The sequence below is a fragment of the Drosophila guanche genome, unplaced genomic scaffold (genome assembly GCF_900245975.1).
Source record: "Drosophila guanche unplaced genomic scaffold, DGUA_6, whole genome shotgun sequence".
Taxonomy (NCBI): Eukaryota; Metazoa; Arthropoda; class Insecta; order Diptera; family Drosophilidae; genus Drosophila; species Drosophila guanche.
Genome location: NW_022995749.1, coordinates 1,454,961 through 1,468,153, shown reverse-complemented (window position 1 = coordinate 1,468,153; position 13,193 = coordinate 1,454,961). Strand labels below are relative to the sequence as shown.

General features: G+C 41.8%; 3 protein-coding genes across 3 annotated transcripts in view; 1 reads left to right on the top strand and 2 right to left on the bottom strand.

The window, feature by feature from the left end:
• The window catches only part of LOC117585111 (cGMP-specific 3',5'-cyclic phosphodiesterase), a 40,421-nt gene extending 38,373 nt beyond the window's left edge, over positions 1–2,048 (bottom strand). Inside the window, exon 1 of the mRNA XM_034274392.1 lies at positions 1,216–2,048. The gene's annotated coding sequence lies outside the window, so the exon portion shown is untranslated. The remainder of the gene's footprint in view (positions 1–1,215) is intronic.
• Positions 2,049–2,532: 484 nt separating this feature from the next.
• Positions 2,533–3,607, bottom strand: LOC117585062. Its single transcript, XM_034274323.1, has 4 exons — positions 3,527–3,607; positions 3,418–3,459; positions 3,269–3,357; positions 2,533–3,201 (listed from the first exon to the last, which is right to left on the bottom strand). The coding sequence occupies exons 1-4, from the start codon at positions 3,584–3,586 to the stop codon at positions 2,847–2,849; spliced, it is 546 nt and encodes a 181-aa protein (XP_034130214.1). The 5' UTR covers positions 3,587–3,607; the 3' UTR covers positions 2,533–2,846.
• Positions 3,608–10,387: 6,780 nt separating this feature from the next.
• Positions 10,388–13,104, top strand: LOC117585365 (flocculation protein FLO11-like). Its single transcript, XM_034274812.1, has 2 exons — positions 10,388–10,936; positions 12,582–13,104. The coding sequence occupies exons 1-2, from the start codon at positions 10,466–10,468 to the stop codon at positions 13,032–13,034; spliced, it is 924 nt and encodes a 307-aa protein (XP_034130703.1). The 5' UTR covers positions 10,388–10,465; the 3' UTR covers positions 13,035–13,104.
• The last annotated feature ends 89 nt before the right edge of the window (positions 13,105–13,193 follow it).

Genomic DNA, 13,193 nt, shown 5'->3' with positions numbered 1-13,193 from the left:
GTTTTTATACTCATACTACAATCAATCGAGTTGTAAATTAAGTTCATAATATTCGAAGCAGACTTAAAATTTGAAATCTCACAAGTTATGCAAAGAGCACTGATCCCATATCATTATACAAACTCGATAATTAACCTAATTGGAGTTATCAAATCTTGTCTAAACTTGAATTTTCGCCCTTTAGGGTCTACTCAAACCACTTTGCCGAATTACTTTTTTCAATCCTCAAACACAGCAGCACAATCTCATTCGCTTGTGTATGAGTATAAGAATACCCAACAAAACAACAGAAAGATAAAGCCAGATAATACAATGGCGAGAGAGCAACAATAACACAAATAAGTCAATAAATTTGACAACATTTTTTGTAAAATCCTCAAAGGGAAAGACGATGTGCGATGAGATGGGATGGGATCTACGAGTGAGTGGCAGAAGTGATGCCATTAAAATGAAGTAAAATACTTGCTCTGACAGTGGTCGTTTGGGTTAAGTGTAGGCGGGATGTAGGTGGGCTCCATTCTCCCCTGGATGCGAATGAACCGTTGACAAAGTCAATGCTGAAAAAACAGGAGAAAGAAAAACAGAAACCTAATGGATTTCACAGACACTTTGGCAGGCCGTCTGGCGGGACTCCAAGAAAAAGGGCAATCCAAGGAAAATTGCGCACGTGAAAAGCGGGAAAATGCGTGAAAGCAGGCGGCAGCACTCCAAGTAATTTGGGTTAGCTATTGCACGTCACAGAAAAGTTTAGGGGATATTTTATACTTTTCGTCGATGGGGATGGGATGCTGTTGCTATATTGTATTGTGTGTGTTCCCCAGAGGTAGGCAACAACAACAAAAAGTTGCTAAAAAGTGAGGTTCCCCGCTGCCCCCGCGAATGCTAATACTGCTATCGCTACACTTCACCCTCCCTACCCGCGAATAACACTCGTATTCGTATTCGTATGACATTCAAGGGTAAAATATTTTATAATTCGCACATTTGGGGGGTGGGGATGTGGGTCCGGTCCGCGCTTTGCTTTACATTCGAGATACTAATTTGTGTGTCTGTGTGAGAATCTGTGTGTGTGTGTGTTGTGTTCTTTGTTGTGTGTTGTCTGTGCATGGGTATTTGTGTTTGGTTTTTGGTTGAATTGTTTACCCAGCACTCAGCTGAGAGCCCAGAGGCACAACACTCAGACACACTCACGCTTATGCCCCCTAAAATACTCACCTCGCACTCACACTTGCACTCACATTGAGCTTTTACGCTGAGTTCCAATGCATTCACATTCACATTCACTTTGACTTTGCTTCTTCTCTTGTTGTTTTTCCGAGTTCTGTGTTTTTGTCGCGTTTCGTTGTTGCTCTGATGGGCTGATAACACGCGCTGGCTGGCGCTACAGCCGGCGGTGCCAGGAGGGCACTGACTGTCAGTTCCGGGGGGGCCGGCGATTGGTGGAGGCAGGAACTCGAATTAGTTGCGACAACGGAGGCAAATTACTTTGCACTGCACTTGACAACACAACAACTACGTTAATATAATATTATGTACCTAGAATATACTAAACTCGTAATTTTATTTACGCGCCAGTTGGAATATTTAGTTTTTCCATTTGCATTTGATACGATTTGATTCTCACATTGATTAGGCGGCTCAGATTTTGGGATGGATTTCTCAGTTCGATTCGATTTGTATTTTGATTGGTTTTGAGTATGAGTATTATGCAAAATCAGTTTGATTCACTTTTTTCACTGGCTGTGTTTCTTTGGATTCCTTTGGGTTTTACAACAGGCGGCAACACGCGCACGCACTCACGCAAGCACCGTCTTGTCAGGCGGTAGGCGAAGGCGTTGCGTGGCGTGGCGTGGCGTGGCACTGGACGAGGGCGGTGTGCGGTGGGCGGTGAGCGGGCGCTGTGTGACTGGCCCGATTTCCGACGCAACACAACCCACGAGCTTCGAGCTTTGCACAGCGCGACGACAACTTTAGCACTGAGAGAATAATTCTGTGCGGGACACTGTCGCCAAAAAGCTAGCAGGCGCGCTCTCACTCTACCTTTCTTTCTCTCTTTATCTCTCTCTCTCTCTCTCTCTCTCTCTCTGTCTCTCTGTCGCTATCTGTCTGTATGTCTGCAGCGTATTGTGGAGCTTTGAACGCGCTTTGGCGGCTGCTACTGCTGCTGCTGCTTTCAGCGCTTCTTTTTCGCTGCTCCAGTTCGCTTTGGCGCCCAACAACAACTAAAACGCTGCTGCCTTGGTTGGCGCTTAGTTAGCAGCAGCGAAAGTAGCAGCAGCAGCAGCAGCTGACATGCGGCTTTGTTTACTGTTATTTGGTGCAAGCTTTCTGCTTTCTCTCTCTTTCTTCTGCTGGAGAACGCTTTTCCATGGCTCCTCTCCCGCATTTCAGAGCGGCTTAGAGTGCTTTCAAATTGATATGATTCTAGTTGATGGTGAGTGGAGAAATGGCTTAAGGAATACTTTGTCATGGTTTTTGTTCACAATATTAGTTTCATAATGAAAATCAATATCGTTTGAATAACATGCACACTTTGAAACAGTTTTCTTTTAATTAAAGATACAAATTAGACACATATTTCCCGACAGTTCTGACACCACAGTACAGTGCTCCGTTAAGGCGCAGGCGCCATCTAAGGAGCCTGGTTCGGATGTCGAACTATAAAGCCGCATAGTGGTTGCTGCTGTCGGTACGGAGCGGAGCTCTAACTGAAACTTTGCAAAGCCATGATAATGAACAGCCAAAGAGAAATGTTAGGACTGAATAGGAGTAATTGTAGAATACTTTTTGGATGCTTGGAAAACGATAGTGTGGGAGAGCATAGTAGAAATTGTCGATTGTGGAAATCACAAAAACTCATTCACTTTGGTGGCCTCTGTAGATGTGGCTGCCTCAGTCTTCCCTTCATCGTTCTGCTGGTCATCCTCCTCCTCGGGATCGGCCTCCTCTTCCGGTTCCGGTTCGTGCTCCACTATATGTACGCCATCCTCGCAGACATTCAGAGACTTGCGCGCCAGCAGCGGACGCGGCAGGCGGGGCAGAAATGCCGAACAGAACGTCCCAATGGTCTCGCACTGACCGGGCGCATTGGTGACCACAAACGCACAGGTCTGGATGATGTCATGTGGAGTATTGTCCATATACCGGAACACAATGTGATGCTCCTCGATTTCTCCGCGCGTAACCACTTTGCCGTGCAACCTGAACGCAGGGGAAAAGCCGCAATTAGCGAATCGGAGTGCGAAAAGCGTGCAAATTGGTGTCTCACCCAACTGGCTCGCCGGGAATTTTCATTTCCAGCTCCTCATATTTTGCAAGGACATAATCGAAGCGTTCTTTGGCATCAGCCAGCTCCATCTGTGAAGTAATTAAAGTGAATTTAAGTGACAAATAATAGTTGTGGTGCACTGTACTCACATCTTCAATGCAGTGGTCCATTGGCGGAACACATAGTGACATCTGTCATATGTATAAATAAAAGGAAAGTCTTTTTAATTAATCTGATTATAAAATGTAATCTACTTACCACCAGATCAGACATCAATGTAATCCCCAGGCAGAGCACCAGGCATCTCCACAATTCCATGGCTAATCCGTTCGCTGATCAGCAACGACTAAACGCGGCTGGTCAGCAGGTCGAAGCAGCCAAAGCTTTAAAAATATGAAGCTCCCCCCATATTATTCATTAGGTCGGTCCATTGTTCTCGCTCCGCTTCAGAGTAATATGTGACGTCATGATAATTATTCAAAAAGCAATTCGAATACTAAACAAATATGTTCATGGCATGGCAAAAAAAAAAAAACTCTCACGCAAAGCTGTAAATTCCCTTTCAATATTCGTACACCATTCAAATGGGTTTCTGTAACTCGCTTCAAGCTGCAAACGATACTCGCACGAGTGCGACGAGTATATACAACTCTAGAAATAAACGCAGCCCATAAAGACTCAATTTATTTGCATTCGGTCTACACAAATTTCATTGCAAATAATAACGCAATAAAATTGCATTCATATTTATTCGATTATATTGATATGATTGAAAACAAAACACAAGCTGCCAAAATGCTGTGCCTAATTATTAAGATCTAGTGAAAACAGCATGTTCGGGGCTATAGAAGCGTTGCCTCTGGCAGTGGGAATTATAGTTCAGATGAGATGGCCAACCTAAAAGCAATAACGGTGTGCAGTTGGAACCTTTTGGCTATTTGTGGCATAACCAGCCTGGTAACAGCTGCTACCGGAACTTCTTCCAGCTCTACATGTTCAACTGGGACAAGTTCCAGTTCCACCTCTTCAACCGAAATAAGTTCCAACAGCACCACATCCGCCGCCATTCTGAGTCCATCGTCTACAACGGAAGCCTCATCAGCATCCAGTAGCAGCTCCAGTAGCAGTATTGACTCCTCCGCAGCGTCCAGTAGCAACACCAGCAGCAATGCAGCCAAAAAAAAAAAGGCAGCGGCCAAATGGAGGGCCATTAGAAGGAGAGCCGCTAGAAAAAGGGCCGCTATATGGAGGAAACGCAGGCGACAAAACCAATGATCTTTTTTACGCTTTTTTTTATTGGTGAGCATTCAATAAAGTTCCACATTGCGTACAAAAACAGTCCGAAAAGAGAGAAAGATATTTCTTTTCCCATTTGCATCGCATCCGATGACACAGATGGGGATACTTCCAGTTCTTCACAACTTTGCGTGCTACGCTGAATCATTCCAAAATCAAGAGTATATTCAACTCTAACGATAATCACGGTCAACTGGGTCTGGCCAAATAAAACATGAACTTGCACTCATTGTGTATAGTGTCAAAGAAAAAGAGCCCAAATAACTTTTGGGAAGCTTTAGTGAAAGATACAGGATGATACGACTATAAAAGCAATGCATCTGTCATATTTCGTTCAGATCAAGTCTTGGTCTTTATAAGCCACAAATCAAATATTTTTTATTTAAAACAATTTTGGTTAACTTTAACTTGATCTACAAAGTGCGATCCACCTCATCATTGCCATCCCCGAGTAGCCAATTGATCTTGACGTTCGTCTTATTCTCCTCTGCAGGTCTTCTTTTCCGTTCCAGTTTCCAGTTCCACATCATTTTAGGTAAAGAGATCCCCAGACACTAATCCCACGGAAATGGACCTTAATATGGAAAAATAAATCATATGTATGAGCTATATGAATCGTTCCAGTATCTGGTTCCATCTCACTTATAGCTCGTAAATTGGGCTAGCATTGTGTCTAACAGCTCAATGGCCACCTGCCTGGCATCACCGGACAATGTCTTTGGGGCACAGACAGCGGACTCGGGCGAGGCCAAAGCAGCACAGCACAAAGCCAGGCTGAAAAATATGATTCCATTCATTTTAGATGGGAAAAGCTCAAGGTATGCGAGAAAACTGATTGAAAAGACCCGGCTATATCCCTTTTTATAGCCAATACAATTTTCTTATCAATAATAATATATGCATGGAAATATTTACATATGTTCATATAGTTATAAAGTTCACATGATGAGATCAGCAGGTAATATAAGTAGAACTTTGTGTCATTATTTCAGGTTGCATCTAGCTCCAGGGAAATTACATGGAAATTACAGACTTACATGATTTCAGATATATCGTATCTATGTACAGATATACTTTTGTTTAAATAGTTAATCCTATTCATTTTTAATCATACTATTTATTGCTTACAACAAAGAAGGAATTCCAAGAACGGCAAACGAATTATAATACGTTTACTCTGAAGTAAAAAAATGATTCTCTAGAAAAATTCAATTTATTTTTGTGAATCTTATCAATCGATTTTACAAAACATAAACAAACGAGCGAGAACCTTTGGAACCCCAGTCTTTCAGCCTTCTCCTATACCCAGTCAGCGTGAGAGTTTAAGCAAATTTAAAAAATCTGCTGTAAAATAAACTTGTTATCACATGAGTCTGGATACACCATTTGGTTGATCCAGTTTTCGTATTCTCTGAAATCACCCGATAAGAATGTTGATCTATAAGCCATAGGTTAATCTATAATTATATTGAAACTGTTCCTATTCAGTATCACAATTTCCTGCTAACCCAACCACAAAAATCTAACATTATTAATATTTTGATAAGGGAGTCCACCTCACAGAAGTAAGTGATATATAAAGGGCGATGAGTGGCACTATTTCATCACTCTTCCCCACACTTTAGGCTCTTCTCATCTATCATCAACGGCATGCTCTTCTTCTGTCTGTTGTGCCTGATTGTCGTGAGCTGTGCTGCTTTACCCAGGGATGCTGGCTATGAAAGTTATCGCCCCGGGGCTCCTCGGGTATTGACTGGAGCTTCGAGGAGGACGGCAATTAGAGTTTTAGACGAGAGTCTGGCCAAACTGACCACAGGAGCAGGTTCTAGCTAAAAGTAAGTTAATTGATATGGATAAGTCGTAGAGGAGCTCTAAAACTATTGTATTTTGTTTTTTTTAGAGCTGTGAAAGTGAAGCAGGGTACCATCCGGCATTTTAATGAACTTATCCTTACGTACAAAGCGGAATTGGAGGTCGGAACGGAAACGAAGGAGAGCACTGTCCATATTGAGATCCAGCCATTTTCCGAGGTGAACGATAATGATATTAATATTCATTGCGAGGGGGACAATGTTATTGATGAACTAATTCTCCAGTCATGACTCTATTCTCTCTCGTGGTTATTTCAATAAAAATAAGTATTTTCTCGAACATCTCTTTATCTTTTTATTGAAGCAGTCGAAGCTTAGAACGCATCTGAATCGTTAAATTTTCTAAAACTCTTGGCTACCAAACTGATTCTCTAGAAAACTAGTTACTATACAGATTGTCATTGACTGTCAGGGCTTTTGCAGTATTGTTATTAGTTTTTTAAGTACCAAATACAAATAATCGGCCCTCACAGCATGAGAAGGTTGTTTGAGTTGAACATCTGGCCCATAAACCAGCTTTGTCGCAGAAGCTTATCCAGCAAAGCTCTCTTAATATGTATTTGGAAATAGAGGCGATTCTCTTTGGACAATATTTATATAATAAAAGTACTTCTAAAAACTTGTACACATGTTTTGATCTGCCAATATTTAGTGAACTCTGTGAAAATAATCGATAAAAGTACAATTCGGTAGGAGCAGCTGAGCAAATTTAACAATAATCTTTGGATATGCCATCTAGTTTGAATTCGAATCACTATAAAAGGTATTCCATCTTGTGGTACAGACATCAATCGTACAGTTGACTTAGTACAATGAGGATCAAGACAACCATCTTCGCCTGGGCCATCGTCCTGTTGGCCTGTCTGCTGAGGAGCAGTGAGGCAGTCACTTGTACCGCGGACCCCACTGTGACTGGATGCATTGACTGTGCCACCAGTCCCACCGATCCCGAGTGCGTGGCAGAAGCAACTCCTGTCCTCACAACCTCTGTGGCTCCGGTTACAACTGTCCCTGCTGGGGGCGTCACAACTGCTGCCACTGCCGGAGGTTCTGAGACCACCGCAGCTACCGTTGACACCGCTACCACAGAGAGCAGCAGCAGCTCCAACAGCGGGGCCGCCGCCCGGAGGAGGAGGGCTGCTGCACGTCGTCGTCGTCGCCAGAGGGCAAGGAGGAGGAGGAGGGCAGCGAGGAGGCGCGCAGCCAGGAGGAACAACAGGAGGAACAACAGGAGGAACAACAGGAGAGGTTAGATTTTAGATACCCTTGTCCCAGGATACACCTCAAATAAACCGACATATTGCATACCTAACAAAGAGTTTGTTTTAACCTTATCATTTAACACTGATACAATCGCTTCAGAGCAGAAACGAACTATTAATTTCCAAAGTAAAAACCTTCCTTCGAACAACCAGTTGAGATATTCTATTATGTAATGCCTGACGCTAGATACACTCTGCTTGAACTCATTATTTTCGTATATGTGTGTGTCTGAAATTGATGCATAACCTACAACCATAGAGCTTTGGTATCCACAAATTCTCTCTTAAAACAAATTAACTAAAATGTCTTTAACACATTCGAAGTATCGCACTGGTTGACAATTCTCAAAAAAAAAGTATTAGTAACCGTTTTGCAAATTAGCCAATGATCTATAGACACGTGAATCTTTTAGAATCGAACGACTATAATGTAATGTTTGTAATGTTTTGTTTGATTCAATTTAAAAACGAGAAGGGACGTGTGAGACGCTTTTTACGCGTCACAACTTTTATACCCGGCACTCAGGACTACATCTAGATGTAGAAGACATCGCCAACCACTAGATATCGTTCACATTACAGAACACGTAGTAAAAAGCCTACTAAATAAAATACATCAAACAAATTGGATCAGTTAATATTTTCCAATTATGAGATATTTAAAACAGCAAATAAAATTGGTACATTCTTGGACCGATAGGTTTCACAGCAAATTTTTCGAAAGTGGCGCCATCTAGCGTTGAAAACCGAGTCTTGGTTAAAAGTCGGAAGAGTCAACGCCAGGGGGAGGGCAGAGGCAGGGGCCGAGTGAAGCAGAAGCAGAGTGTGAATGAGAGAATGTAAAAAGAGCAACAAAAGCTGCGGGACAGGGTGGGTTTAGCCACTGGAAATTAATGATCCGATCGGATCCCAATTTGGTGATCTGATAGATATGGCCATTTCCTACGGAATGGCGTTTTTAGTTTTGCGGGGGCGGAAGGGGGCGTGGCTCATTTGTGAAATACACTGCTTTCAGTGTGAGCATACAGCAGTCTGGAGCCAAAATTTGGTGGCTCTAGCTTTTAAAGTCTCTGAGAACGAGCCGACAACCAAGACGGACAGACGGACAGACAGACATGGCTCTATCGACTCGGCTATTGATGCTGATCAAGAATATATATACTTTATGGGGTCGGAAACGCTTCCTTCTGTGCGTCACATACAACCGTTATTCGCACAAATACAATACACCCTATTTACTCTTTGAGTACCGGGTATGATAAAATAAAAATTCGATTTTACCCTGAAGAAAAGGCGGTGGCATACCCATTTTTTCAACAAACCTTCCTTTCAATATTATAGACTCATATCAAAAAACTAAATCAAAAAATATTGTTTCGTTTGGAAGTTATTAATTAATGCCACAAAAAGTGGTCAAATGCCCCATAGTGCAATGGGTTGGCAGAAATACGCTTTCAACTTTATTGTTAATTTTTCATAAATGTTTCAGGGAATGAAATAAGTTAGGCTATAGTTATAACTATAACTGACAATCTGCTTTGATTTGGTTTTAATATTAAATTTACATGTTTCCATACATACATTTCCATATGTAGACGGCACAAATCTAAGCAATCTAAGGGAGAAAGGGAACTAAGGGAACCTTAGTATTTTGGGTCTGGATTATTCTTCTATAGCCAAAATTATTGCAGTAGGATTAATATGTCGCGATCTACATTAATATTTTTCAATATGTTTGCAGAAAGTCTGAATAAGTAAAAAGCGGAGAATTTGGAGCAACATATTCTTTCAGAGACTACCCCTAAATTTAGTAAAGTTCATATCAAAATCACACAATATTTAAAACAAACAACATTGCTTCGTGTGTTGTAGAAAGTAGTAGTAAAGATAAAACCCTGGTTCTCAAGAGCCATCTTTATTTTTTTCTTTTACATATGTATGTACATACAATATCTGTGAATTAAATGTGAGTTTCGTATCCTTTAAATTGGATCTGAGACTAATCCGGATATTAAAAATAATACAACAAAAAAAGTACAGAAGAGACCTTTTACTCTGAAGCAGTTTAAGTCCCATTTAAAAATCTGATAGTTATTTGCCCTGCCATATACGAGTATTTACGTAGGGGTACGAATTATACTTTATGGAAATAATATTTGGCGATTTGACGATCAATTGGCTCGAACACAAAAACTGAACAACTACGTTGTCTAAGATTCTTAGTGACTGACTTTGTCTAGATTGTCTATTTATTTAAGGATCTTTGGGCACTCCCTCGCATTGAACGTTTTTCAGGACAGTTATCAAAATATGATATGATGCTTTAAACAATGCAATATTTATCACGGTCCATCAATTACCCTAGAGCAAATAGGAAACATCTTCAGCCTTCACAGTCTTTTGGCCTTTTTCGACTTATTGATGAACATCTGGACGATCGGCAAGTCATATTGGAATATTGTCAAGGTGACACCAAACAAAAAACCCATGAACTCTCTCTCTCTCTCTCTCTCTTAACATATTCAATATCATCTTCCACATCTCTTTTCAACTACACGCACATTCCCGTAATAATGGTATGTGTTTTTTTTGTATCTGCCAATCGTTGGCGAATTCTTTGCAAATAATTGGAGAAAAAAACAAAAATTTGTTAGAAACAGCTGCGTAAATTTGCCAATAATCTTTTGATATGCGATGCTATAGAATCGAACGACTATATAAGGAATACACTGGTAAAATCCGACATATCCAACAATCACCACCGCACCATGAAAGTCAACGCCAACATCTTCGCTTGGGCCATCGTCCTGTTCGTCTGTCTGCCGAGGAGCAGTGAGGCAGTCACTTGTACCGCGGACCCCACTGTGACTGGATGCATTGACTGTGCCACCAGTCCCACCGATCCCGAGTGCGTGGCAGAAGCAACTCCTGTCGTCACAACCACTCTGGCTCCGGTAACAACTTTAGCCGCGACTACATTGGCAACTGACACGACCTCCACAACAACGACTACGGCGGCAACCACTAGCACGGGCGGCAGGCGCAAGATCGTCAGGGTCAGCAATCTACGGTACACCGCCGTTCGTCGCATCCGGGTCAATAGGAGTGGCACCACCCGCCGCACCACCAACCGCAATACCAACCGCAATACCAACCGCAATACCAACCGCAATCGCAACCAAAGACGCGTCAATGTGAGGAATAGGCGTCGCAACGGTAATGTCCGTGTGATTGTCGGCTAGACATTTCCATCTATGTAACTACATTCAGATATTAACAAAGGGCAATAAAATGTTTCAAAGTTCAAAAATAATTATCACAATCTTTAAATTAACAGCTGAAAGCTGTACTTTGAGCTTACGATCTGACAATAGATGCCAATCCATATATGAATGCTCACTTTCAAGTTGATTTTTATACCCGGTACTCGAAGAGTAAATAGGGTATATTGTATTTCTGGGGCATAACGGTTGTATGTAACGCACAGAAGGAAACGTTTCCGACCCCATAAAGTATATATATTCTTGATCAGCATCAATAGACGAGTCGATAGAGCCATGTCCGTCTGTCCGTCTTGTTTGTCGGCTAGTTCTCAGAGACTATAAGAGCTAGAGCCACCAAATTTTGCATCCAGACTGCATATGCTCACACTGAAACCAGTGTATTTCAAAAATGATTCAAATTACATTCACTCACTTTATAGAAAGCTAATTTTTAAAAGTTAAAACCAAGACTCGGTTTTTAACGCTCTGTATTAGAAAAAGAGTGACCATCAAAGTTGCGTACCAGAAATTTTCATAGATGGCGCCACTTTCGAAAAAACTGCTGTGAAACCTAGCGGTCATTATTGCACAGAATGTGCAGGGAAAAAGTACCAATTTTATTGCTGTTTTAAATATCTCATAAATTGGAAAATACGATTAACTGATCCAATTTTTTTGATGCATTTTATTTAGTAGGCTTTTTACTACGTGTTCTGTAATGTGAACGATATCTAGTGGTTGGCGATGTAGTCCTGAGTGCCGGGTATAAAAGTTCTGACGCGTAAGAAGCGTCTCACACGTCCCTTTTCGTTTGTTATATAAAACTTCCAAACATTAAAGGAATTGTACAGCCAAACGTTTAGATTCATATGGAAGATACATACCTGTGAATTATACGGTCGGCACAACAAATGTCAAACTCTTTGGCTTTCATTCTAGTCCATCTAAAGCGACCACTGTTATCTATTATTGAATCTATCCAAGTTCTTTCAACCTCAATTGAGGGAGTGTTCCTCTGTTTATAAATAGTCAAATTTATTCTACTTTATTCCGAAAAAAATTCACATACATTATTTGTATTAGCTAGCACCCTAACTCCATTCTACGTGACTTTTACATGAATGTTACATGCAAAATGCGCCTAAAGATATGCTTCACAATATTTAAATTTTCAGAGGGATATTCAAAAAATATACTTAGCTTGTTTGAAAGTGCAGAGTGTCCCAATACTAGTACTTGCTATGGAAAATCTATTTATTTATATTTATAAAATTAAAAGTGGACATTGGTCGATGCATCGCGAGGGAACAAAACACATATCAGTCAGTACACATACATATCCGAAATATCTCCGCCGGAAGATCTTTTCGTCTCGCATCTGTCAGCTTTCTGTCGCTACGTCGAAGGTTTCGACCCAGAAATGCTTCTCCAGCTTCACTTGCGTATTGGAAAAGATTCCGCCGTTCGTATGCTCAAGCTATTTTGCGGCGAGACATAATCATAGATCTTTTTAGAAGGGGGTGGTATTTTTCCATGGATTTGTTAGCACAGGTGTATGGCGTCGTCAATGGATTTTATAGAAATAGAAAACTATAACCAAAAATAGAAATGGCTATAAAAGCCGGGGCCACAATACCCTGGAACCATTATACAAGACAAATCACTTGAACCGATAGCAACAATGAGAGCAGAAACACTTATCCTCGGCTGTGTCCTCCTGGTCGTTTGCCTCGCAAGGCAGAGCGCTGCTACATCCGCACCGACTGGTGTCCCGACCACCACGGCAGCCTCCACTGGTATCACCACCACTGTGGCACCTTCCGGCGTGACCACAACTGTTGCTCCTGCAGGTGTTGCAACAACCGTTGCCACACCCAGTGACATCAGTGCTGCCACCACGGTTGCCAGCAGTAGCAGCAGCAGTAGCAGCAGAGGCAACAGCCAAAAAGCCGCCCGGAGAAGGAGGAGGAGGGCTGCTGCACGTCGTCGTCGTCGTCGCCAGAGGGCCGAGAGGGCCGAGAGGAGGAGAGCAGCCAGAAGGCGGGCGGCAAGGAGGAGCGGCAGGAGAGGTTAGAAGTTTGAATTTCAAATGCCTGCATACAGATTGAATAAACTGCCACCACGGTTAACCAGATTGCATATAATACCATGTCTATATGGATCAGATGGAAACAGGGAAACCATTTAAGAGACTAAAGTCTCTGAGACTTTAAATATCTATTTTTTTCTTTTC

What these genes read in the sequence shown, in the direction of transcription:
- LOC117585365 (XM_034274812.1), top strand. Translation starts at nt 10,466, where the DNA reads ATGAAAGTCAACGCCAACATCTTCGCTTGGGCCATCGTCCTGTTCGTC. An exon ending in ATGTCCGTGTGATTGTCGGC is followed by an intron (nt 10,937 to 12,581) that starts TAGACATTTCCA and finishes TGGCTATAAAAG; the next exon opens with CCGGGGCCACAATACCCTGG.
- LOC117585062 (XM_034274323.1), bottom strand. Translation starts at nt 3,586, where the DNA reads ATGGAATTGTGGAGATGCCTGGTGCTCTGCCTGGGGATTACATTGATG. An exon ending in CATTGATGTCTGATCTGGTG is followed by an intron (nt 3,460 to 3,526) that starts GTAAGTAGATTA and finishes TACATATGACAG; the next exon opens with ATGTCACTATGTGTTCCGCC. An exon ending in TGGACCACTGCATTGAAGAT is followed by an intron (nt 3,358 to 3,417) that starts GTGAGTACAGTG and finishes ATTACTTCACAG; the next exon opens with ATGGAGCTGGCTGATGCCAA.